Source organism: Cinclus cinclus, chromosome 6, assembly GCF_963662255.1.
Source record: "Cinclus cinclus chromosome 6, bCinCin1.1, whole genome shotgun sequence".
NCBI classification, from domain to species: Eukaryota; Metazoa; Chordata; class Aves; order Passeriformes; family Cinclidae; genus Cinclus; species Cinclus cinclus.
Window position 1 is genome coordinate 9,948,186 of NC_085051.1, and position 24,024 is coordinate 9,972,209.

Here is a 24,024-nt window from a genome sequence, read left to right on the forward strand (position 1 = left end):
GCCGCGCACGCGCCGAGGCTCCGGCTGTGGCCTCGCCCTCCGCGGCGTAAACGCGCAGGCCCACTCCGCGTCCCTGCGCATGCGCGCCGCTGCTCCCGGGGCGGGCCCGCGGGAGGCGGCCAATGGAGGCGCGCGGGGAGGCGCGGTGCGCACGCGCGCGCGTGACGTCCCGCCCGCCGCAGCCGCCGCCGTCCGTACCCGGAGCCGCCGCCGCGCGCGGCCTCCTGCCGGTGAGTCACGTGGGCCGCGCGACCCCGCCTGGACCCCGCCGCTCTGGCACCGCCGCCGCCTCCCCGGCCCGCCGGTCCCTCTCCCCCCTCGCCAGGGCCCGGCCGCCCCCGCCCCGCCGCTGCCCCCGCGGCTCCCCCCGCGCGCAGCTCGGGCTGTGTCCCAGCGTCCCCCCGCCGCGCCGCGGACCCTCCTGCCCGGCGCCCCGGCGGGCACCGACCCCGGGCCCGCCCGCTCCTCTGGCCGCGGTCCCGCTCCGCCGTTCCGCACGGCCGCCTGCCCTACGGTCGCGGTGCCACTCCACGGGAGCGCCGCCTCCTCCTGCCCCCGCTGCCGTGCCCGCTGCCCCGCCGGCACGGAGACCTTCTCCTGTGCGGAGGGGAGCCGGGCCGGGGGCTGGCGGGGAGCGGTGCCCCGGGGGCTGGGGCCGCCCCCGCGCACGGTTGCGGGGTGAACGCACCGGAGCGGGGCTCGTCCCTGCGCCTGGAACCCGCCCGGGGCCGGGGAGTGGTCGTGGGCTGCCGCAGGGAGCACCCGGGGCACTCGTTCGCTGTCCCGCACCCGGCCTGAACCCGGTGGCCCCCGCACTGGTTTGAGGCACCGGAGCTCGGTGCCGAAGCCGAAGGGGGACTCCTGGTTTCAACACGGTCTCTCCTCACGGCACAGCCCCTGCTCCCGGCTTTGGGGGCACTGGCGGGGCTCTAGCTTGGCCTCTCCTCGAATTCTCAGATTCCCGAACTCCTCAGTTGTGCAGGTTCCCAGCCCCTCGGTTCCACCCCCGTCACCGCGCCGATTCGGGAGGGGATCGGCTGCTCTTGTGCTCCCCGTGGCTCTGGGAAGTTGTTCCCCCGGATCTGCTGGCTCCCGCCCCAGCACCAAGCTGGATTTGGGCATTAGGGAAGTGGGATTCTCCACACTAGGGGCTGATTGGGTTTTTTTGGGGTGTGTAAAGTACAACCAGAGCTTTGTCTCGATCGAAGCCAGAGTTATCTTGGAGCCTCTTTCTGAGCTTAATCCAGTTACCACCGTCCCTCCATCGGTCCCAGGTGCTGCTTTATTCCTGTTGGTTCCCGAGGCCAGGAGCCCCATCTGGGAATGGAGAGGGTGGTGATTGGGTGGGCCCAAGGGGAAGCCTTGAACTCCCCTGTGAGGGGGCTGTCTGGGGACGTTCCCACCTGTCGCTGTGCCCGGTGTCTCCTAACGCAGTGACAAGAGGCTGGCGCTGTCCTTGCTAGCTGTGGGGCCCGTTGAGACGTGGCCTCAATGGATGAGGCATTGTTCGTCCTTCTTTGCCCATAAAATGGGGCTAATCCCGTGTAAAACCAGCAGGATGGGTTGGGTAAGGAAGATGGGATCGGTGTAAGCCCTAGGCAGGAGATAAGCACAGAGTGATTCCAGCCTTCTGGCTGTCTGCAGTGGAATATTTCTCCATGTTCTGTGTTGATCCTTCTGTACACCCACCCGGGAGAAAGGCAGGTGTGCAGGATGCCATACGTTGTTGTGCATTCTCCTTTGGAATTAAGGGCAGGGAGGTGTCCCCAGACTGCCCTATTGGGGCAGGTGGTCCTGTTTAGATGCAGGGCAGTGACCAGTGGGGATCTCATGGTGGCGTTGCTCTGAACACAATGCCAGGTTTGGGAAAATTTGAAGTTTCTCTGATGGATTTTGGAGTGTGAAGTGTTAGCTTGTTGTACAAGGACTGAGGGAGCTGCAGAGGGAGGAGGGAGTTCCTTGGATCCCCTCACTCACTCACACTGCCAAACAGCGAGCTTTGGAATGGCTCTGTGGAACCCTGGGATGCAGCTGGTCAAAATAAAGTGGGAACAGGTAAAGCACATCCCGTCTCTCTGCAGCCCAGGATCAGCCCTGTCTGGGAGTTGCCTCATATGGAAGGAATTGTTTGTCTGCCTGTCTGTGCCATGGGAACTCGGCTGGATCAGGGCAGGTCAGGAGCTGTGGATCCCAGCAAGTGACGCAGGTTTGGGAGCCGGTGACAGGGAGGGAACTCTGTCCTGCCTGTGCTGTGGATCTCAGGGGTGGCAGGAGACGTGTGGTTGATTCTGAGGTGCATTTCCTCCTTCCTGGGCAGGAGCAGAGTGAGAAGCTTAAGTGAGGGAGGAGGAAATGTTGGGAGCTGGAGGCATGCATGTCCCTATCCCAGCAGAGTTGGGGAGAGCCTCATGGTCCAGAACAGACAAGCCATGGAGCACCTGGCTACATGTGGAAGTGCTGGAGAGGGGCTGGAGCAGATGAGTAGAGTGTGGTGGGAAGCAGGGAAGGAGGAGCACAGGGCTGGGAGGGGAGTAAAAGGAGGAAATCAGTGAGGCTTTACAGGGCCTTGACCCAAGAAAAGGAGACGCAGGCTCAAAGAAATGGAAGGTGGCAGCAGTCGTGCTTGTGTGTATCCCGAGGGAGGGAATTTGGAATTAAAAGAAGTCCTCAGAAATGGAGATGAAAGAAACAGGAGCAGCTCCCCTGTATGAGTGGAGGGAAACCCTGGAGAGTGGAGATGACTGCTCCGGAGGTGGCTGAGCAGAGCAGAACTGGGAAAGTGCTCTGAAAAGGAGGTGCTGGGATGGGAAAACCAGGTGGAATTTCTGAGGGAGAGGGAAGGGGGAGTGAGCAGTGACACAGGCGCTGGGGGAGGAAGGAGCAGGGCAGGTCTGGAGGAGCAGCAGGAGAGGAGGAGTTGCTGGGCTGGAATTGGCAGAGGGAAAGGAATGGGAGGCAAGAGCAGAGCCCATGTGGGCCCACAGGGAAGCAAGATGAGCTGGGGACTCTTTGGAGCAGGGAAGTCTGTGAGTGGCCCTTGTGGGTAGGGACAAAGTGGCCAGAGAGTCACAGGGTTTGGGGCAAAGGTGGAGGGAAAGGAAGGGTCGGTTAACCAGAGGTGGGCAGGTTGTAGGGCTGAGAAGGGGGGTGGCTGGGAAAGAATATGTGTGTTTGGGAGAATTGGGGCCTGAATTAGTGTAATATGTGGGAATTTGGGGTGGATTTTCCTTTGTTTTTCTCCTGGACCCCTTAAGGATTGAAGAGCAGAGATCCCAGAGCACTCTGCTGCACTTTGACAGCTTCTGCCCCGGCCTCTGCAGCAGGGCTGGGGAGTCCTGTGGGGTGTAAGCACGCCAGGGGGATCAAGCAGGCATTCCTGCGAACGGTGTGGTGGCTATGGGAGCCGGGATGGGCTCGGCAGCCTCCTGTTTGATGAGCTGTCAAGCACAGGCAGCTGGAGCAGGGATGCATTTACATCGCTTCTCACTGGGATGTCGCTAATGACAGCACTGGGACTCTCCTGTCCCATGGGTACCTGATTCCATGGGGAGCTGGCTCTGGCATGAACGGCTCGGCAGGGATCAATCACCCTGTGGAAAGGCTGGAGTGCCTGGATCCCTGTCTGGAAGGGCTGGGGCAGAGCAGGGCCAAGAGACGCATGCCCATGGCGCCCTGTGAGGGCAGGGTGGGGATCTCTGGAGGAGGAATTATCAGGGAACAACTCCTTCTGCCTGGCAGCGTCTGTTTGAACCCGAGGTGTGGCCGTGCCTCCATGGCGGAGCGTTCAAAGGGCCGGGTGCTGTGGGAGCAGATTGCTCCTGCTAAAGCAATCAGCCGTGATGTCAGGCCAGGACTTCCGATAGCCCATCCCTGGAATTGCTGTTGGGCTCGGCTCTGTGGGGTGTTGGGCTCTTCCCCGAATAGGCAGAGCGGGGCTGGGAAACTGCTGCTCTCCAGGGAACTCTGTCCCTGCTACAGAAAACAGCATTCCCTGGCGTTACTTTTCAAGTTGCTGCGCTCAGGAGCTGCTGCCAGGTGAAACCTGCATGTTCCCGGCTGGGCAGAGCATTGTCCCCATGTTCCCTCTCACTCCCAAGGGCAGGGAAAGTTGTGCTTCGGTCCTGCAGAGGCCGAGTGGCAGGAGCGGTTCCTGGGTGAGTCAGCCAGGGTGGCTGATGCTGTCAGCTGGGGCTGAGCCCACTCGATGGTAACACATTCTTGTCATTAAACCTGCCTTTAAATGGGTGCTGCAGCTCTCCCAACCTTCACCCACGTTTAGTCAGCGCTAGAGAGCTCCCTGCCCACCCCGAAGGAGAAACTGGGGAGGCAGAGAAAGCTGGGAAGGAGAAAGGAGTGAGCTGTAGGCTCTGCTTGGACCTGCAGTGCCGTGGAGGCAGCAATGGGAGGGCGGGTGACAGACGGTGTCAAGGTGAGGAGTGGTGGCTGTAGCAGCAGGAACTGGTGGGATATGATGGATGATGGGCTTGTGGCTGCTTGGGGCAGGTCAGGGCTGTGGGCAGGGACACTTTCCACTATCCCAGGTTGCTCTAAGCCCCATCCAGCCTGGCCGTGGACACTTCCAGGAATGTGGCGTCCACAGCTCCTCTGGGCAACCTGTACCAGGGTCTCACCACCCTCACAGGGGAGAAATTCTTCCCAATATCCCATCTAAACCTGAGCTCTGTAATTTCAAATTTACTCCTCCTGGTCCTGGCGCTACAGTTCCTGATGAATCCAGAGCTGCAAAGGCCAACTCTGATCATGGGATTGGTGTTTTCCCTGGGTCTCTCCTGTCTCCTACCCTCCAGGGAAGGGGGTGGAATTCCTGGGTGTTTTTTCCTCCTGTGGTCTCCACCCTTCTGTTAAGTCCTGTACCCTCTGCTCAGCCCCTGCCCCTCAGAGAGCCAGCACTCGCTGGTGCTGGGATTTGAGTGGGAGCTGCAGGAAGGAATTAATGGTGTCCCTCTAGTCCTTCCAGGGCTTGGGGTGGGTTTCTCAGTGGTAGAGGGGGTGGCTTGAGTTCCTGCAGCAGCCAGTGCCCCTGGGCTGGGACAGGAGACGCTGTGGCCAGGCTGCGGTAGCTAATGACATCTGTCTACATCCCTTCTCTTACCATGGTAATTTCTGTTGTTTTTTCCAGGTGAGCTGTGGCACACCAGACATTGAGTTTTAATGGTTTTATGTAGTTTTTTTAAAAAGACACATGGATGGATGAATGAAGAAGGATTTTAACGAAAGAAGGGGGAGGGAAAAATGGAGCTGTTTGGAACAAACTGAAGTTTCCCCCAACATTGCCCGGGCCATGGGTGAGACAGAGCTGCTCAGCACCACTTCCACCCTTTGGTATCTGCTGGGGTTGTAAAGGCACTCCCTGAACACCCCGTTCCGCTTCACCTGCTGGGAGATGGTTGCTGCAGAGAAGATTTAATGCAATTCCTGTCGCTCCCCAACTGACAAGTGGATACTGAGCCCATGGAAGGGCCTGGGGGGTCAGGAGAAAGGAGCAAGTAGGAAAACCCACAATCTGCCAGACCTTCCCTCCACCCCCCTTGAAAGAAAGGATTTGCAGCTCAACCTTGCACCAGCTGTTCCTCGGCTTTAACAGACCAAGAGAGAAATAAATAAAATTAAATGGCCACCGCCAGCCAGCCCCAGATCCCGGTGAAATCAGGGAGAGTGTTTCAGTGACCCCTCCAGCAAGGGGAGGAGGAGGAGGCACAGCAGCTCTGTGAGGAAGCTGGGATTGCTTAGAGACCACCCCCTCCTCCCGTGCAGCACCGAGGGGCTGTGGCACAGCAGAGGCGGATTAAAAAGGAGAAGTGGCTTCCCTGAGGCTCCCGGAGTGGCTTTTTAGCAAGGAGTTTGCTGATCCTGTGCTCTTCTCCGAGTGCTGGCTGGGTGGGAGGCGCCCTGCCCGAGCCTGGGGAATTCCCTCCCTTCAGAACCTGCCTGTTGGAGTCCTGCTCCCCGTGGGCTGCTGCCTGGCCTGAGGCTCAGAAGGGTTCTCAGCATTCCCACTCCAGCGGTTGTCCTAAACCCAAATCCCCTTCTCTCTTGTGAATTTTTAATGTTTTTAACCCTCCTTCCCTGCGTCCGCGAGCTCTCACGTGGCAGAGCTTAGAGCAGGCTCCTCTCCTGGGCCTCCTGCTCCAGACCCTTCTCCGGACTGTCCGCCCTGGTGGGAGCTCGCCCCGGGAGCAGGCGTGGGGGCAGGGTAGGGGTCAGCCCCTGTCCCCCTCCCCTTCTCATCCTGCTCTGAGTCCCCTGGGGCCTGGGCTATGCTGCGGGGCGGACCCCCCACCACAGCTCCAACATGCCAGCAGCCTCTGGAAAGAGATTCAAACCCAGCAAGTACGTCCCGGTCTCCGCTGCTGCCATCTTCCTAGTGGGAGCCACCACCCTCTTCTTCGCCTTCACGTGAGTCCCAGCTGCTCAGCCAGAGCGGGGAGGGCCGGCAAGGACAGGGGAGAGGAGCTGGGATTTCCTCCCAGAGGGAAGGGGGATATTGTGCTCTGGGTGCTGCAGCCACAGCAGGAGCCATTTCACTCCATGAGTTTTCCTGGGGGAAGCTGTGTGCTGGCAGTCCTGGTGAGGCACAACTCAGCTCCAGGTCAGCTGGGTTGGGAACTGGTTTGTGACCTGTGGGTGGAAAACGCATGGATCACTTTCTCCTTTGGAGCCAGGTGAGGTGGATTGGTGGGCTGGGGCAGGACACGTGTTATTTTTAGTTTCGTAATTGATTCGTGAGGCACAAAGGAAAGTTCAGGGAGGAGAACTCTGACCCCTGTACAAATCACTCGCTGTGTTCTGTCCCCTGCCCTGGGACAATGAGGGTTCCATGTCCTTGGAGAGGGCTCCAGGGAAATGGCCAGCAGGTCACTGGGGCCTTGGGGGGCCCACTGGGTTGAGAGATGGTGCTAGGTGCTAGAGAGGTGTGGTGACATCCCTGGGCTGCTGCTCTTCCCTGCCCAGTGACAGGTGCCTTGGTGACATGCCCAGGAGGTGACAGGCAGGGGAGCAGAGCCTCGAGGTGCTGAGGGAGCCTGGCAGAGAGTGGCTCAGCTGGGCTGGCACCATGGCACCGTGTGGCTACCAAATCCCGCAGGGCATTCCCAGGGGCTCAGCGGGGATGTGTTTGGGGTCCTGGCAGCATGTGCACCCTCTGCTTCGGGGGGGGGGGGGGCCTCTCCCACCCCCCGGGGTTTTCCTGCTGGGGCCACAGGAATCAGCTGGAGCTGCGGGATGGGTGCTGTGACTGCTACCATTCCTTGGGAAGGAGCCGTTCGTTGGTGGTGGGAAGGTCACCGTGGCTTTGGCAGCCACTGGGCGGGGACAGGGGAACTTGATGTGTGAGGAGTGGAGCAGGGTTGGTTCGCCCCATCCAGCGCCCGGTGCAGCTGGCAGTGTCACTCAGCAGCGTGTGGCCATCCCCCGCTGGGACACGGAGGGGTCACCAGGCTCCCAGGCTCGGGGTTTGGCTGCTCCAGGCTGCCAGATGCCTGTGGAAGTCGCTGACTGTTGATCCTGTGCCAGGGGGATGAAGGAGAAACAGAGGGAACAGGCGGTGCCCTCCGGGCAGTGTGTGCCACCCCGTGTGTGTGTGACCTTAGGGGACAGGCTAGCTCTGTTTTGGCACAGTGGCTGCTGGACAGCTGGATCTCCAGCCCATCCCAGCCACGGGTGCGAGCAGTGCCGGGAGCAGCTGCTTATCAGCGGGCGGTGAGAGGCAGCGCCAGAGCCGGCGCCTCGGAGCAGGTTTGGCCGGGGCAGGAACACCTGGGCAGGTCGCTGTAATTGCAGGTCAGCGATGTTGTTTGTCCTACTTCAGAGCATCCCATTAAACCCCGGGCACAGCGTTCACACGGGGCTTGGCCGAGGGAGCTGCGCTGCTCCCGGCGGGATGGCTCCCTTGGACAGCGTCCGCCTGGTGCTGGAGCAGGTTGACAGGAACATGGGGGTTGAGGTTTGCCTCCTGCGTGGTCCTGGAGGCCACTGTACTCCTTCTCTGCCTGGTCAGCAGAAAACTGGCTGCTGACCCCCTTCCTGCTGTCAGCATCCAACCTAAGCTCCTCTGGGAAGTGCAGTGGAAGCTGTTAGAGCGGATTCTGGGAGGCCTCCCCCAAGCAGGGAGCAGCCAGGGGTCGGCACAGCTCTTCAGGCTCCAGTTGTGTTGCTTCCAGCCTATCCACTAGACGCCTTTTGGTCCATCCAGGATTTGTATCTCTGGGCCAAGAAGTCTCTTTAATTGATTAATTTAATTAGGAGCTGCTGCTGAGCGTGTGGCTGTGGAAAGGAGGCTGGTTGCACTGCAGGGAGGGGCAGCAGGAGAGGGAGTGTTCCCACCTCTCCCTGGGATGACTTGGGGTCCTAGGCTTGCTGGGCTCTCACACAGCTGCTGATTTAGGAAGGAGATCCCCCCTTGGGGTCAATTTGTCCATTCCTTCATCTCCACACTGGCTGGTCCCAGCTCCTGGTACAGTTGGCTCTCAGGTTCCCTGTCCCCTCCCTGGGGCTAGCAGTGCCACTGGGACACTGTCATGCCTGCTCCCAGTCAGATCCAAACTTGTGTGAGAGTCAGGGTGAGCAGCGATTGTGTTTGTGCCAAAGCCTTTGGAGAGCTGGAGAGCCCATAGGTCAGAGCCCCGGGAAACAGGCAGGGAGGGAAGGCTGTGCCTGGGAGAGTGCAGGGGGTGAGAGGCTGGGGAGGGAGGGGACACCAGCAGGGAGGGACAGGCTTCTCCGGGCATGACTGGTAGCAAAAAGCCCGTCTGCATCCCAGTGTGACTCATGGTGCCCGAGGTTCCCCAAGTCCTCTCATGTGCTGCCAGGGACAAGTCCCGGCAGCTCCTGTGGCCATGAGTGTGTTGCATCCCGATCCCAAGGGGGAGCCCGATGGGTGCTGCGGGACCTGCGTGGCTGGCCTTGATGATGAGGAGCCTTCCTCCTGCTCCTGCTCTTCCTGCCCTGTGTGCCCCGGGCTCAAAGCAGCCCCATGCTCTCTGTTCAGGAGAGCAAAAGGCAGGAACATACCACTCTCCTGATAAGGAGGTTCCCTCAGGGATGGGCAGCACCTTTGTTCCCTTCGGAGGACCCTGATCCCTCCAACGGGTGGGGATAGTCCCAGGAGGTGACTCCCTGACTTTGGGGGCACCAGCATGGTGCCACCAGGTAGTCTGGCTCCCTGGGGATTCCCACCTCCCTCCCTCCTTCCTGCAGCACTGGGGTGCCTGGGTGTGAGTGAGCCAGGAAGGCAGCAGGTCCTGGTGTTCCCTAGGGAGGGAATCCCATCCAGGGGGTCTTGTGAGAGTGTGTGTCTGAGCCCAGGGACCTGCTGAGCACTGTCTTGCCCTGTGTCCTTCCAGGAAGGGCTGACTGCTGAGACAGCACAGAGGTGTTTTTCTTCCCCTGGTCATTCCCTCTCTGACTGCCCCAGAGCTTTCCAAGGCAGCTGGGTCCTTCCCTGCTTCCCTGGGCTCTGTCTCTCAGGATCCAGGCTGTGTGCTTGGCTCAGCTCAGCTGTTGGCTATCTCCTGTGTGGGATGGCTTCCCGGGCATGGGTCTTCCTGGCTCCCCTCCATCTCTTTCAAGCAAAGGTTTGGGCTGGGATTTCCCTTCCTGGAAAGAGAATCTCTTTCCACAGGGTTTCTGGAAGGCCATTTCCTACTTGTAGGGCTCCTTTGAGCCCCCTGGCCCTCTCTGTCCAGCAGAGAACAGAGCCAGGGAAGCTTCTCTCAAGTGGAGTAGGAGTTCAGCTCAGGGACATAGGTCCTTGGTTCTGGTGTGTCCTCACCCTCTACAACCCCCTGACAGGAGGGTGTGGCCAGATGAAGTTGGGCTCTTTTCCCAAGGAACAATTGATGGGACAGGAGGAAGCGGCCTCAGGTGGTGCCAGGAGATGTTTAGTTTGGATGTTAGGGAAAATTTCCTCATGGAAAGGGTTGTTCAGCCCGGGGCAGTGGTGGAGTCACCGCAAAACACGTGTCTATGGTACCTGGGGACATGGCTCATTTGTGGCCCTGACAGTGCTGGGGAAGCAGTTGGAATCTGTGATCTTGGAGGGCTTTTCCAGCGTGAACAAATCTGATTCCATGACTCTGTGATTCTTCCCTTGCTCCAGCTGTGGTCTGGCACTGTCACTTAGGTCCTGTGCCTCCAGCACTGCTCTCTGAGGGTTTTGGGGCACAGATTGGAGAGGAGGATTCCTCTCCAGCCCATCCCAGCTGTGGAGAATCCACCTGGCTGGTTTCCAGCAGAGGCGGCAGGGCCGGCATGGCCGGTGTCGCTGGAGAAGCCACTCCCCAGCCCGGGGCAGGGCTGGGTGGGCTGGGCCAGGAGATGCCAGTGCCATCCTGAGAGGTGCCAGTGCCATCCTGAGAGGTGCCAGTGCCATCCCGGGAGATGTCAGTGCCGTCCCAGGAGATGCTAGCCTAATATGCAGCAGGGAGGCAGCACCCAGGGTGCCCAGCAGGGCAGCTCCTGAGGAACAAGGGGGAAAAGGGCTTTGGGAAAGGTGGTTTGCAGGAGAAGCTTGGTGTGGTGTATGGAGCCTGGAGGGGCCAGAAAGGTGGAAGAAGAACAAGCTGGGTGGCTTGGCCATGCTGTACTTTTTGCCAGGGATGTCCTGCAACCAAAAGTCTGCCTTCCTGCTCTCATCCCTGTGCCAGGATGGGGACAGCCTCAGGCTTGGCCTGTGAGAGCAGGTCCCACTGATGATTGCCACCCTCCCTGGGTACAGAGCGGTGCGCGGAGCTGGCAGCACTCTGCCCACCTCACCCTCTGTGTACTGGAAGGGTGTGCCTGCTTCTCCTGCCCTGCCCAGGGCACTCCCCCTGGCACAGTGGCTGCTCCTCACCCGGGGGTGTCCCCCTGCCCTTCTCAGGGCCCTGAGCTGGGACAGAGCCCTACACCAAGGGCTCGTTCCCAGCTAGAGCCTTGCCATGGCTGCCGGAGCTGCCGTCACAAGCATGGAGCTGCCTCACCTGGTGATGGGAACCATCCCTGTGGGTGGTGGTGGAGGAGGGGACAGGGCCATCGCTTGCCCCTTCACCCCAGCCTGTGGGGGATTACAGCTCTGGCACCATATGTCACCCTGCCCTCCCAGCCCCACGCTGCTCCGGCCACCTAAATCCATCGGCACTTAGCCCAGAGGGGGGAAGAGAGGGACAGATGCTGCCCTAGATCTGTGGGATTAAATCCCAGCAGCAAAGCAGATTAGGGAATTACGCTGGCGCCTGCAAGGGGGAAGCCCGCTGTCCTGAGCCTGCCTGCTGCGGCAGGAGGGAGCAGGGTGATTCCCTCACTGTGCTCCCACGGGCCTCTTGGAGGAGCTGGGTGCTGCCCTGCCCGGGGTCCCCATCATCCTGCTGGAGCTGTCTCTGGGATGTGAGGAGCACGAGTGGCTCTGGGGGCACTGGAGCTGGTGCTGGATTCATGTCCCCTCACAGCATCCCCTCTGCCCCCAAGCAGCTGGTGGGACACAGGGAAGACAAAATCCAGGTGCTTTCTGGCAGGTTCCCTAAGTGCCTCCCGTTGCATCATTCCTGTTCCCAGCACCACTACTCTCTGAGACCCTCCAGTGGGGTCCCAAAAGGGAATTTTGCTCCCTGATGGATGCCTGGAGCACATCCCACTGTGTCCCCCAGGTGCTCCCCAGGCCAGGGTCAGGCAGTGCTGTAGAAGTGGCTCCAGTTTGGGTGTGGGAAGCACTGCTGGGAGCCCCCAGGACAGTGGGAGGCAGCAGGAGTGACACAGGTGAGGGGCCCAAGGGTCTCACATCTGCTGTGCCCACAGGTGCCCAGGGCTCAGTCTCTACGTGTCCCCAGTCATCCCTGCCTACAATGCCGTCGTCTTCCTCTTTGTGCTGGCCAACTTCAGCATGGCCACCTTCATGGACCCGGGGATATTCCCACGAGGTGAGTCTGGCTCCGGCTGGGAAGAGCTGACTCCTTGGAGCCTTCCTCGCCCTGCCCCATGGGAGCAGGCAGTGACAAGCACTACAGGCATGGCAGCTGTGGGTTGAGCACCCCATGTTGTGTCCCTGGGGCTCAGGCAGTGTCAGGATTCCGGGGCAGGACCTGGGAGAGACCCCCCCCCCCCCAGCCTGTGTTTGGGGCTCCCCAGCTGTCCCTGTGCCGGGTGACCAGAAGAGGATGCTGGGAGCCTTTGGCTCGGGCAGGCAAGGGCTGGCTGGGCCCTGACACCATGCTGGGGTGTCCCCATCAGCTGAGGAGGACGAGGACAAGGAGGACGATTTCCGGGCCCCGCTGTACAAGACGGTGGAGATCAAGGGCATCCAGGTGCGCATGAAGTGGTGCGCGACCTGCCGCTTCTACCGCCCGCCGCGCTGCTCCCACTGCAGCGTCTGCGACAACTGTGTGGAGGTGAGGAGCTGCCGGGGCCTCCTCCCGCCCCCCTCCCCCGGGGCAGGGAGCCCCAGGAGCACCCCCTCACCCTGCCCATCCCTGGCAGGAGTTCGACCACCACTGCCCCTGGGTCAACAACTGCATCGGACGGCGCAACTACCGCTACTTCTTCCTCTTCCTGCTGTCGCTCACCACGCACATCATGGGTGTCTTCGGCTTCGGGCTGCTCTACGTCCTGTACCAGGTGGAGGAGCTCTCCGGTGTCCGCATGGCCGTCACGTATCCTCCTGGGCAGCGGGAGTGGGCAGGGGGTGGTGGGGTCTGGGGTTGGCATGGTGCCGAGCGGGGTTGTGGATGCTCCTTAGCTGGCTGTGGCAGGATGGTGGTGATGTGCGTGGCTGGGCTCTTCTTCATTCCCGTCGCTGGCCTGACGGGCTTCCATGTGGTGCTCGTGGCCAGGGGCCGCACTACCAACGAACAGGTATGTCTGGTGGGGGGCTATGGTGGGGACTGCCAGCCTGGCCAGGTCACCTACAGATACATTTTGGGATTTCCCAGCAGAGGATGGGTGTGGATGGGCTGGATTAGAGCTGGGAGAGGCCCCCGAGCTGGGGAGGGGAAGCACAGGGTGACTGAGGAGCAGCTGCATCCACAGGTGTGCAGTCAGAGGATGGAACTGGGGCATTTCTAGGGCCCAAGAGGTGAAATTGAGGAGACCCTGCCCCCTCAAGGGTAGGTGAGCACTGAAACAGGGACTAGGAAAGGGAATAGGATCTCTGGGTATCTCCATCCTGGGGGCTTGTCCTGAGGGAGCTGGCATGGCTGCTGTGACACTCCTTTGTCCCACAGGTGACGGGCAAGTTCCGCGGGGGCGTCAACCCCTTCACCAACGGTTGCTGTAAGAATGTCAGCCGGGTCCTCTGCAGCTCCCCAGCCCCCAGGTGAGCCTGGCCTCTGCATCCCTTGAAAAACTGCTCCATCCCGGGCTCCAGGCCGTGACCTTCCTCCCACGCCCTCCCCAGGTACCTCGGGCGCCCGAAGGCCGAGCAGACAGTGCTGGTGAGACCTCCGTTCCTGCGGCCCGAGGTGTCGGACGGTCAGATCACTGTCAAGATCATGGACAATGGTATCCAGACAGAGCTGAAAAGGACGAAGGTGAGGAAGGTGGGGACCAGCACTGCCTGCGCTGGGGCCCTCCACGGAGCCCAGGGGTGCAAGCCTGCATCCGTGAGTAGAGAACTGAGTGAGCCTGGTCACGTTCCCTGTCCCCTCCGTGTCGTCTTGTTCTATGTCCCTGCAGGATGGGAACTGTCCTCCTCCCATGTGGCAGTGACCACATGAGGCTTTGCCCCCTCCACTGCCCTTACTGGTCCCATCCTTCCCCACACAGCACACTCTAGAGGTTCCCCATCCTTGGCACTTCCAGCACCCGCCCAGGGCATGCGCCACCCCCTGTTCTGTTGGATGGCCCAGGAGGCAGCGGGAGCCCCCAGCACTGCTGTCCATGCCTTGCCAGCCCCGGGGGGCTGAGGCCTGGGCCCTCCTGACCCCACCTGCGCTTTGTCTCTGCAGTCCAAAGGGAGCCTGGAGGTGACGGAGAGCCAGTCTGCTGACGCCGAGCCGCCACCCCCACCTAAGCCCGACCTCAGCCGCTACACGGGCCTGAGGACACATTTAACCCTGGCCACCACTGAGGGTAAGGAGGGCACCAGGGCCCTGGCAGCCGCTGGGAGGGGAGCCCAGGGCTGCACCAGGCAGGCCAGGAGCCAGGGCCATAGGGCAGACCTGGAGCACATCGGAATTCCTGGGCTGGTGTATGTGGCCCCTTGCCCTTGGAGAAGTCCGCGGGATGCTCACAGCCAGCTCTGCTCTGCCGGAGGCCGAGCCATCATGGCGCTGTCCGGAGCTGCCGGGAGCTGTGCCTTGCAGCCACCGCGCTGCCAGGACCGAGGAGGTGAAGTGGTGGCGGGCCTGGCTCAGCGGCACAGAGCGTCTGTGGCCGGCTCCGTGTGGGCCTGGCCAGAGGTGGGATGTGATGGGCAGAGCCTGTGGCAGCTGCTTCCCGCAGCAGCTGGAGACCCCGCAGCTCTCCCGGCCCTGGATGGGTTCTGCTGCCAGCCCTGCTGCCCGCTGAGGGCTGTGCTATTTGTGTGTGTGTCCCATTGAACGCCCTGACACCTCCGTGCTGTGCACCCCCAGGGTGTCACCCAGCCGGGGCTGCCACAGGGGCATGGAAGTGCCAGCCCCACACGTGTGGCTATGGGGACAACCCTTCCTCCCGGTCTGTTTCTCCTATCCCGGTGCACCTCTCCTTCCCCCAGTCTGTCCGCCCCAGGCTCTTGAGTCGGTTCTCAGAGGGCAGGGAGGGCAGGGCTCAGCCCGTTCCTTGCCCGCAGCCACCCTGAGCATGCCCCTCTCTCCCGGTGCAGACAGCAGCTTGCTAGGCAAGGACAGCCCCCCAACTCCCACCATGTACAAGTACCGGCCCGGTTACAGCAGCAGCAGCAGCTCGGCGGCCCTGCCACACTCCACCAGCGCCAAGGTAAGGCTGAGCCCAGCACGGGGGATCAGCCCTGAGAGGATGTCACCCCATTCCTGGTGTGGGAAGGGTTTGGGGTGTGCATTGGGAGCTCCACAGGGAGCATCTTGTAGTCATTCTGTGGGTAACTGCTGCCCCTCTGCCCCTCAGCTGAGCCGAGTGAACAGCCTGAAGGAGCCCAACTCCATCTGTGACAGCGGCCACAAGCCCAGCTACCGCTCAGAGCCGAGCCTGGAACCTGAGAGCTTCCGCTCACCCACCTTCGGCAAGAGCTTCCACTTCGACCCTCTCTCCAGTGGCTCCCGCTCCTCCAGCCTCAAGTCAGCCCAGGGCACGGGCTTTGAGACAGGTCACCTGCAGTCCATCCGTTCGGAGGGCACCACTTCCACCTCCTACAAGAGCCTGGTGAACCAGACGCGCAATGGCAGCCTCTCGTACGACAGCCTGCTCACACCCTCTGACAGCCCCGACTTCGAGTCGGTACAGGCGGGCCCGGAGCCCGAGCCTCCGGTGGGCTACACCTCGCCCTTCCTGTCAGCCCGCATTGCCCAGCAGCGAGAGACCGACCTGCACGGCCGCTTCGCCAGCGCTGCCTCCCCGAAGCACGCGGTGCCGCGTGAGCCCTCGCCTGTGCGCTATGACAATCTCTCCCGCCACATCGTAGCCTCCATCCAGGAGCGGGAGAAGCTGCTGCAGCAGCCAACGGCCCCGGGCCGGGAGGAGGATGCAGGGCTGGCGGACTCGGGCATCCAGTCAACGCCGGGCTCTAGCAACGCCCCCCGTACCAGCTCCTCCTCGGACGATTCCAAGCGCTCGCCCCTGGGCAAGAACCCGCTCACCCGCCCGGCCCTGCCCCGTTTCGGCAAGCCCGAGCCCCCCCCGGCGCTGCGGGTGCGCTCGCTGGGCTCCCCCGACCAGCCCGCCGCCCCCCACCTGGGCAAATCTGTGTCTTACAGCAGCCAAAAAACAGCCTCTCAGGCCGGCGGCCCCGAGACCGAAGAGGTGGCCTTGCAGCCCTTACTGGCACCAAAGTGAGTACTGTGATGGCACAGGGGTGTCTGTGGCCTGTGGGGGGACCCTCACCCAGTATCCCTCCAAACCCCTGGGGCAGGAGAACACCCCTCCCTTGGGAGAGATGCTGGGAAGAGCAAGAGAAATCTTCCTGTTCCCCCCAGAACAGAGCTGGTGCCCCCCCACACCTTCTCAGTCACCCTGTGGGACCCTCGGAATCAGGAGTGGGTGCTGGTGGTCCCTGGGGAGGGCAGGGCTGTGGCAGTGCTGGGTGCCGGTGACCTGTCCCTCCTCCTGACCCCATGTCCGTGCTTCCTTCCCACAGGGATGAGGTGCAGATGAGAACAGCCTACAGCAAGTCCAACGGGCAGCCCAAGAGCCTGGGCTCGGCCCCTTCGGGCCCGGGGCCGGTGCCCCTCAGCAGCCCCACCCGCGGAGGTGTCAAGAAGGTCTCGGGCGTGGGGGGCACCACCTACGAGATCTCGGTATGAGGGGCAGAGCCGCCGCCCCCTCCCCTCCTCCCCGGCGGCCCCCAAGGACCCGCCTCTGCCAGACGCTTGTGGACTCCCGGGAGAGCCGGGCGGGCCCCCCCCCTGCTCTTCCCTGTGCCCCCCAGGCCTCAGGGGGCTGGCACGAACCCGCGGGGGGCTCGGGGTGGGCTCAGGGGGGGCTGCAGCCCTGGCACTGCCTCGGCTGCGCCAGCCACTTGTGGGCTTTGTGCAATCACCCGCTCGCCTGGCGTGGTAGGAACGGATTGTTTTTAAACCAGAATACTTTTTTTTATTATTATTGTTACGGATTCTATTTTTTTTCTCTTTCCGAGTTACCAGGTGTGTGTATATATAAATATCTATATATATAAATATAAATATTAAAAAAAAAAGAAGCAGAAATTATATATCTTACACAGAGAGAGGAAGAAACTACCCTGCTCAGGGCCTGGGCACCCCTGCCATGTCCCTGTCCCCAAAGGAGGGATGTGGGGCTGCCTCCTGCACCCATGGAAGGAGCTGTGGTAGGTGCTGGGTGTCACTGTTCCCTTCCTGAAGGAGGCCATGGGATGCTGGGTATCCACCCTTGGACATTCCCCTCCCTGATCTGTGGTGTCTGCAGCCTCCAGCCCCTTTGGGGGGCCCCAGGGTGGGGGCAGCACCCCCACACCCCCAGCCCAAGCTGGTGCAGAGGCCCCAGCATCCCCCACCTGCAATTTTTGCTGTTTGTTCTCTTTCCCCAGGGGCTGTGGTCGGGGTTTTTGGTTTTGTTGCCTTTTTTTATTTCTGTTAATGATTCCGAGGAGGTTTCTCGCTATCGCAGGGGTGTGTTTATTTCTGCTTGCTCGGGGAAGAGGCAGGTGCATCCCCAGAAAGCAATATTTTCTCATCACATGCCAAAAAAGCGCAGCCAAGGAGCCCTGTGCTCCCCGTCCCCAAAGCCCTGCCAGCACTACTGGACTCTTTCTCTACGGCAATAGCTCCCGTGGCCCCGCACAGCCACACCAGGGTTTTTTTATTATTATCAGCCATTTTAAAAACAAGGAATAAAAGGATATTTAATGAGCCACCCCGGGGCCATGCGTGTGCTTTGTTTGGCGTCCAGGGAGGGAGCAGCCCCTCCAGGGCTCCTGATCCTCAGGGTTTTGGCCTTCCCGTGATCCCGAGGGATAAGGAGAAGGGGGTCTGATAAGAGCTGAGCCTGGCCCAGTTTCGGGGAGGCACCACCTTCTGCTGCCTTTGGGCAAAGTCTTCTCCCACAGAAGGTAAGGATTTTCCGGACATGGGAAAAGCAGTTCCAGGGAAGGTATCGTGGGTGCTGGTAAGGTTTGGGATCCAAAGGAGGGCACCCTGCACGCTCCAGGGACACCATGGTTTGGGCTCCTCCATGGGCTGCTCTGTGACAGCAGCCATAGCCACCAGCCCCTCCTCAGAGCAGGCTTTAAAAGGTCACTAAAAAAGAGGCTTTTATGCTCCAGGTTGTTCAGTTACAAAAGCCCGAGGTCGGCACCCACAGAGTCCGTGCCCCTGGTCCTCGGAGGCTGCAGGGGTGTCCTCTTAGCCAGGGGGACAGGCCAGCCCCAGTGTCCCTGGGGTCAGTGGGGGCTGTTCCCATGGGATCCCTGGGGTGTCACCGATGTGGCCTCACCGTAAGCTGCTGCTGGCCTGGGAGCTGCCCACCCCCGGGTGCTCTGGGCTGTGCCGGTTCTGCAGAGGAAGGACAGAGCATGTGAGAGCCGCCAGGGCAGCAGCCCCTTGGGGATGGCCACTCACAGAGCTCCTTGGGGTTCCACGGGCTGGGTACTGGACCCCAGCCCTGCCACTCACCTTCTTTTTCTTCTTCTCTTTCTTCTTTCTCTTCCGCTCCGGATCTTCCTCTTTTTTCTTCTTTTTCTTCTTATGGTCGGAGTCCGAGGGGGTTTCTGCAGAAGTGGAAGCGCCAGATGAGCCAACGCTCTGCCAGTGCTGAAGGGGAGGAGGGGGGCAGCTGTGACAGCCCTTACCTGGCGGGACAGGGTCCTGCGTGCGGCTCTGTTTGTGCTTGTGCTTGTTCTTCTTCTTAGGTGGCTGGATGTGCATCAGCCGGCACTGCTCGGGCAGCTGCGGAGAAAAGGGGCTGGTCAGGCCAGGCCGGGCCCCTCCCACCCCCTCGGCCTCAGGCCCCGGGGCTCACCGGGCCGGCGTGCAGGCGGAAACCAGTCAGCATGGCACCCGTGAGCGGGGTGAAGGAGCTGCCACAGATGGGCGGCTTCTCGATAAGTGAGCGCAGGCTGCTGCTGTCGTGGGAGCCTGGCAGGTCGATCATGCCGGGCAGGTCTGGGAGGAAGTTGCTGAGCTTCTCCTTCACCTTCTTCCCGCAGAACTTGTTGTAGGCGTGCTCCAGGTTATAGTGTGTGATCAGGTTGGTGCTGCCCGTCAGCTCCGTAGTGCCTGTGCAGCCGCGGGAGGATGAAACGCCGCGACAGCACCCCAGGCCCCTCTCCCAAGCCGTACCAAGGCACCGGGACCCCCTGCACCCTCCAGCACCGGGATCTCCGGGCCCTCTCCCCAGCCGTGCCAAGGCCCCGGGATCCCCTACACCTCCCAGCACCGGGATCCCCGGCCATTTCCCCAGGTGTGCCCAAGCCCCGGGACCCCCTGCACCTCTCACGACTGGGATCCCCGGACCCGGGACCCCCGGCCGCCCACTTCCCCACCGGACGGCGCGTTTGCGTGACCCCGCCCCCGCATGTTCATTGGCTCCTGGAGCCGTCAGTTCTCCGTGGGGCCGCGGTTCGCCGCTCTGATTGGCCGATCGCGGCACCCGCCCCGCCCGGCGGCCCGCCCACACCTGGCAGCTCCCGTAGCAGGTAGAAGGGGCCAGTGGCGGCCTTGCGGGCCGCGTCCTCGCCCGGCGGCGGCGCGGCGGCCGAGGCAGCAGGCGTCGGTGCGGCCCCGGTGCCCGGCGCCTTGGCGGGCCCGAATCCGAGCGCGGCGGCGGCGGCGGGCGGCGGCTCGGCCGCGCCGAACAGCGCCGAGAAGTTCTCCATATTCCCGGCGTGCCCCGCGCGGGGCCGCCCCGCCCCGCCATTGGCCGAGCACCGCCCCTGCCCCCCGTTGCCACGGGAGACTCGTCCCAGCCGTCTAATTGGCTACTTCTCTCTCTCCTCTCATTGGCCTGCAGGCGCAGGGGAGCGCCCGCCTCGCCGCTCGCCATTGGCCGGCGCGGGGAGGGCCCACCCCCACGGCAGTGAGCGGGGCGGAGGGAAGATGGCGGTGGTGGCGCCGCTGCTGGCGCTGCTGTGGGGGCTCCCCGGGCTCTGCCGATGGCTCGCCCGGCCCTACTATCCGCTCTCCGCGCTGCTCGCCGCCGCTTTCCTGCTCGTGCGCAAGGTTCCGCCGCTCTGCCGTGGGCTGCCCTCGCAGCGGGAGGATGGCAACCCGTGTGACTTTGACTGGGTGAGGCAGCGCGGCCTGTCCCCGCACCCCCGATCTGTTCCCACATCCCTAGCCTGTTCCTGGGCCTGTCCCCGCACTCCCGGCCCTGCCCTGGCTCCCCTCCAGCTCACACAGCACCCCGCTCTGGCTGAGGGAGGAGATGCCCGGTATCCCCTGGGGTTGCGCTGCAGTGTCCCCTACAGACAAGAGGGCCCCCCGGGCACTGGTCGAGCCCATCGCCGCGGGGCAGCCTTTCTCCTCGCTGTTCTTCCCCGGGAGCGATGAAGGTTCTGGTCTCTGGCAGGGCCTCGGGGCGAGTAGGGCCTGGCATGGCCCTGGTCCCTATGCCAGGCCAGGCGAGGTGTGGCTCCAAGGTGTCCTGGGCACTTGAAGCTCATGCTGTCCCTTCTCTGCCAGAGGGAGGTGGAGATCCTCATGTTCCTCAGCGCCATTGTCATGATGAAGAACCGGCGCTCCAGTGAGTCAGGGGAATGTGGGGGGGCTGGGGCTGCTTATGGGGCTTCCTTCAAGGAGCTGAGTGGGGTGGCATCTGGAGGACCACATCCAGCCCTCCCTGAAGTTACCCCCAGCCTTCTGGGGGAATCTGGCACCATTCCTTATTCCTGTTTCTGCATTGCAGTCACCGTGGAGCAGCACATAGGGAATATCTTCATGTTCAGCAAAGTGGCCAACGCCATCCTGTTCTTCCGCCTTGACATCCGCATGGGGCTGCTCTACCTCACACTCTGCATAGGTGAGCCTGGATGTCTTCCTGCCCTAGATTTGCCTTGTCCTGGCTCCTACTCGCTGCTCTGGGGTGAAGGAGCTCTGCCCCAGGCCCAACCTAGCCCTCCTGGCACTGGGGGACTCAGGGTGCTGTCATTGCAGTGTTCCTGATGACCTGCAAACCACCCCTTTACATGGGCCCTGAATACATCAAGTACTTCAGTGACAAGACCATCGATGTGAGTTATCTCCCCAGCCCTGGGGGTTTTTGGGGGCTCTGCCCACCATCCCCTAACTCCATGCTCCTGTGGCAGGAGGAGCTGGAAAGAGACAAGCGGGTGACATGGATTGTTGAGTTCTTTGCCAACTGGTCCAGTGAGTGCCAGTCCTTTGCCCCCATCTTTGCGGACCTCTCTCTCAAGTGAGTGTCACCCACTGGGATCTTGGTGGTTAATGGGTCTTGTGGTCCCCTGCATCACTCACAGCCACGTGTCCCCATCCTGCCCAGGTACAACTGCTCAGGACTCCAGTTTGGGAAAGTGGATGTTGGCCGGTACACGGACGTCAGCACCAGGTGTGGGGAACACAGCCTGGGCAAGCAGGGCCCACTCTGGGGCAGTCACTATGACCCTCCAGCCCCCTCAGGCTGCCCAAGGGTCACTTTTGGCTCATCCTGACACAGGTATAAGGTCAGCACCTCGCCTCTCACCAAGCAGCTGCCCACCCTCATCCTCTTCCAGGGGGGGACAGAGATCATGCGGCGACCACAGATTGACAAGAAGGGCCGGGCTGTGTCCTGGACCTTCTCTGAGGTGGGTGGGAGCCTCCAGCCCTCTGTTCCCCTGCCCAGCCTGTACCTGGGAAAAAGGAGGGAGCACGAGGTCCCAGTGGTGCTGATGCTACCTCTTGACCACAGGAGAACGTGATCCGGGAGTTCAACCTCAACGAGCTCTACCAGAAGGCCAAGAAGCAGTCCAAGCCGCGGGAGGAGGGGCCTGAGGAGCCCCCCGCCGTGCCAGCGGCTGCACCTCAGGAGGAGACCAAGAAGGACAAGTAGAACCTGCCCTGTACTGTCGCCCATCACTACGTCACCATCATTCTGGTGGCACCGAACCCGCGGGCCCGCCCGGCCCTGCCCGCAGCCGCTCTCCGTGGGGACTTGTCCCGGCTGAGCCCCGGGAAAGCAGCGGTGACCCCCGGCCCCATGCGGGCAGGGCGGTAGGAGGGGTCCCGCCTCGTTTAACTCTCGCTCTCATCCATCGCTGACAATAAAGGGTCCGTGCCGTGCCTGTGTCCCGTGTCCGTGGTCCTGCACCGCGTATGGGGGCGGGGCTTGCCGGCGGGGGCGGGGCCCCTGCAGAGCCCCCGCGCTCTGATTGGCTGGGGGGCGCGTGCGGAACTAGAGCCCACCGGGGGCTCCGGTGCCCTTCTCGGCTCCGCCCCTTCCGGCTTCGCCCCCCGGCTGTGCGCGCTCCCGGCACGTGGTCAGCGGCAGGTAGGAGGCGGCGCGGCCGCTCCTTGCCTCGGGTCTGTCCCCTCCCTTCCCCAAGGCTCCGCTTCCCTACTCTCCCCAACCGCTACACCGTGACGGGATCCCTGGGGAGCCGCTTCCCGCCCTCCACAGTAGGATCCCACCGGGGACCCCCATTTCCCCCAATGGCGCATCACCGGGGACGGGTCCTTCCTGGCCCTCTCCCACAGCAGTGTCCCCATAGGGACCCTTCTTTCACCTCCCTGACAGCGGGGTTCCTGAGATCACTTCTCACCCCAGGGCGGCATTCTTGGTGCCCCCTTCCTGCTCCAGCGTAGGCCCCACCGCCTCGGCTCTTCCCGGATGGCTCCCCGCGGGAGGAAGCGTGGAGCCCAGCAGCCGGCAGCGGCCGAGGCACCGGAGACAGCGGGAGCCCCGCAAAAGCGGGCGCGGGCACCGGCCCAAGACGAGGGCAGCCCCGGGGACTTCGGTCCCCGTGTCGTCATCGAGCACTGGTGAGCAGTCGAGATGCCGGAGGTGGTATGAGGGACTTGGGCGCCCCCCGGGCCGCTGACCGCCGTGTCCCCACAGCAAGAGCTGACGCGTGTTCGGGCGCAACGCGGCGGCGGTGAGCGAGGCCCTGCGCGGGGCCATGGCACACCTCCCCGTGGACATCAACCCCCGGCCGCCGCGCAGGAACAGCTTCGAGGTGTCCCTGGTGAAGGAGGATGGCAGCAGTAAGTGCTGGGCTGTGGGGTGGTGGGGGCTCCCCGGCATCCCGATCCCATAATCCCGTATCTCTGCAGCCGTGGAGCTGTGGAGCGGTATCAGGAAGGGGCCCCCCCGCAAGTTGAAGTTCCCCCAGCCGGAGACCGTAGTGGAAGCCCTGAAGAGCAGCTTGGCATAGAGGCTTTGGCCTGGTGAGCGGGGATGGGTCTGCTATGGGATGGGACAGAGATGGGACCAACAGAGACCAACTTCACTCTCTCCACAGCCGAGCCAGGACCAGCACAAGTGGCACGGGCATCCATGAAGAGGCGAGACCAAGTGGGGGGCACCTGCCAGCCCCAGTCCCGTCCCTGATGCTGCAGCTCTGCCACTGCCAGACCCCTGGCTCCCTCCGCACCCTGTTGTACCCCCAGTCTCCAATAAAGTTTAGTACTCCACAGCACAGCTCCAGCTCTTTATTCCAAGGACACACAGCCCAAGGGGTGCAGGGGGGGGCAGAGGCAGAGCCAGAGAGGACATGCACCTAAGTGAGGACATCCACCTCCTCTTCTGACTCAGACGAGGGACAGGGCCAGAGGCAGACTGTGCCAGGGGGCAGAAACAGCTCCTCTGTCCCCACATCCACCTCCTCCTCAGTGTTACTTCCAGGGGTCCCTGAGGGTACTGCCTGCTGGCAGCTCTGCTGGGACACAGGGGAGTCCCCATGCTGCTGCATCCCCTTTGCACTGTGGGGCTGCTGCAGTGGGGAGCACTTGCTCACCTGCTCCTGTGCGTCCACACCCTGGTGGGGCTGTGCTTCTGTCATCCCCACACCACCCACCAGCACTGCTGGAGGCACAGGGGGAGGCTGCACCTCCCGCACCACCTCCCAGCACCCCCAGCTCTGCACCTTCCGCAGCTTCATCCGCCCAATGGGGCTGGGGTGTCTGTGCTCCAGAGAGCGAGGCTGCCTCTGGGCGGACACCCCAGAGCTGGCACTGTCACGCTTGGCTGTGTCATGTGCCACCATGGTGGATACTTCCTGTGTGGAACGGAGGCAGGAGCGGTCGAGCTGCCGCCGGGGTCCCAGTCTCACCAGGCGTCCTCCCCACAACTGCAGTGATTCAAGCTCGGTGACACGGAGGCGGCGGGCAGCTGCCAGCACCTCGTGCACCTCCTCCTGCGTGACCTCCAGCTCGGCAGTGTAAAAGAAGTGCACCAGCTTGCGCAACACCCTGATCTTGAGCCCCACCAGCTCCAGCACCACCCTGCAACCCTGGGGGGGCAGCTCCCGGCCCA

The 24,024-nt window shown here is 62.4% G+C and overlaps 4 protein-coding genes across 5 annotated transcripts; 3 read left to right on the forward strand and 1 right to left on the reverse strand.

Annotated features, from left to right (window-relative positions):
• Nucleotides 1-178: 178 nt before the first annotated feature.
• On the forward strand, nucleotides 179-18,038 carry ZDHHC5 (zinc finger DHHC-type palmitoyltransferase 5). The gene is made up of 12 exons (XM_062495639.1): nucleotides 179-230; nucleotides 5,141-6,417; nucleotides 11,791-11,912; nucleotides 12,223-12,380; nucleotides 12,469-12,641; nucleotides 12,741-12,843; nucleotides 13,212-13,303; nucleotides 13,385-13,517; nucleotides 13,935-14,058; nucleotides 14,792-14,904; nucleotides 15,052-15,932; nucleotides 16,238-18,038. The coding sequence occupies exons 2-12, from the start codon at nucleotides 6,314-6,316 to the stop codon at nucleotides 16,401-16,403; spliced, it is 2,169 nt and encodes a 722-aa protein (XP_062351623.1). The 5' UTR covers nucleotides 179-230; nucleotides 5,141-6,313; the 3' UTR covers nucleotides 16,404-18,038.
• Nucleotides 17,380-19,432, reverse strand: MED19 (mediator complex subunit 19). The gene is made up of 5 exons (XM_062495642.1): nucleotides 19,234-19,432; nucleotides 18,577-18,833; nucleotides 18,407-18,503; nucleotides 18,231-18,325; nucleotides 17,380-18,110 (listed from the first exon to the last, which is right to left on the reverse strand). The coding sequence occupies exons 1-5, from the start codon at nucleotides 19,430-19,432 to the stop codon at nucleotides 18,048-18,050; spliced, it is 711 nt and encodes a 236-aa protein (XP_062351626.1). The 3' UTR covers nucleotides 17,380-18,047.
• A 214-nt stretch (nucleotides 19,433-19,646) lies between these two features.
• TMX2 (thioredoxin related transmembrane protein 2) lies at nucleotides 19,647-21,839 on the forward strand. The gene is made up of 8 exons (XM_062494396.1): nucleotides 19,647-19,841; nucleotides 20,238-20,298; nucleotides 20,461-20,574; nucleotides 20,709-20,785; nucleotides 20,861-20,967; nucleotides 21,055-21,120; nucleotides 21,229-21,358; nucleotides 21,463-21,839. Exons 1-8 carry the CDS (start codon nucleotides 19,653-19,655, stop codon nucleotides 21,601-21,603), a joined length of 885 nt encoding a protein of 294 aa, XP_062350380.1. The 5' UTR covers nucleotides 19,647-19,652; the 3' UTR covers nucleotides 21,604-21,839.
• A 178-nt stretch (nucleotides 21,840-22,017) lies between these two features.
• SELENOH (selenoprotein H) lies at nucleotides 22,018-23,165 on the forward strand. Of its 2 annotated transcripts, none has more exons than XM_062495105.1 (5): nucleotides 22,018-22,041; nucleotides 22,288-22,532; nucleotides 22,609-22,754; nucleotides 22,824-22,937; nucleotides 23,012-23,165. In XM_062495105.1, exons 2-4 carry the CDS (start codon nucleotides 22,381-22,383, stop codon nucleotides 22,922-22,924), a joined length of 399 nt encoding a protein of 132 aa, XP_062351089.1. In that variant the 5' UTR covers nucleotides 22,018-22,041; nucleotides 22,288-22,380; the 3' UTR covers nucleotides 22,925-22,937; nucleotides 23,012-23,165. The 2 variants fall into 2 exon arrangements, with proteins under 2 accessions (XP_062351089.1, XP_062351090.1); XM_062495106.1 differs by having other exon boundaries at nucleotides 22,028-22,041; nucleotides 22,318-22,532.
• Nucleotides 23,166-24,024: the final 859 nt, after the last annotated feature.

Bases quoted from the DNA above. Each gene is read 5' to 3' on its own strand.
- ZDHHC5 (XM_062495639.1), top strand. From the start codon at position 6,314: ATGCCAGCAGCCTCTGGAAAGAGATTCAAACCCAGCAAGTACGTCCCG. The intron at 11,913-12,222 runs GTGAGTCTGGCT...TGTCCCCATCAG, and splicing joins CCCGGGGATATTCCCACGAG to CTGAGGAGGACGAGGACAAG. The intron at 12,381-12,468 runs GTGAGGAGCTGC...CATCCCTGGCAG, and splicing joins TCTGCGACAACTGTGTGGAG to GAGTTCGACCACCACTGCCC.
- MED19 (XM_062495642.1), bottom strand. From the start codon at position 19,432: ATGGAGAACTTCTCGGCGCTGTTCGGCGCGGCCGAGCCGCCGCCCGCC. The intron at 18,834-19,233 runs GTGTGGGCGGGC...GCGGCTGCACAG, and splicing joins CCTGCTACGGGAGCTGCCAG to GCACTACGGAGCTGACGGGC. The intron at 18,504-18,576 runs GTGAGCCCCGGG...TTTTCTCCGCAG, and splicing joins TCCGCCTGCACGCCGGCCCG to CTGCCCGAGCAGTGCCGGCT.
- TMX2 (XM_062494396.1), top strand. From the start codon at position 19,653: ATGGCGGTGGTGGCGCCGCTGCTGGCGCTGCTGTGGGGGCTCCCCGGG. The intron at 19,842-20,237 runs GTGAGGCAGCGC...CTTCTCTGCCAG, and splicing joins ACCCGTGTGACTTTGACTGG to AGGGAGGTGGAGATCCTCAT. The intron at 20,575-20,708 runs GTGAGCCTGGAT...CTGTCATTGCAG, and splicing joins CTACCTCACACTCTGCATAG to TGTTCCTGATGACCTGCAAA.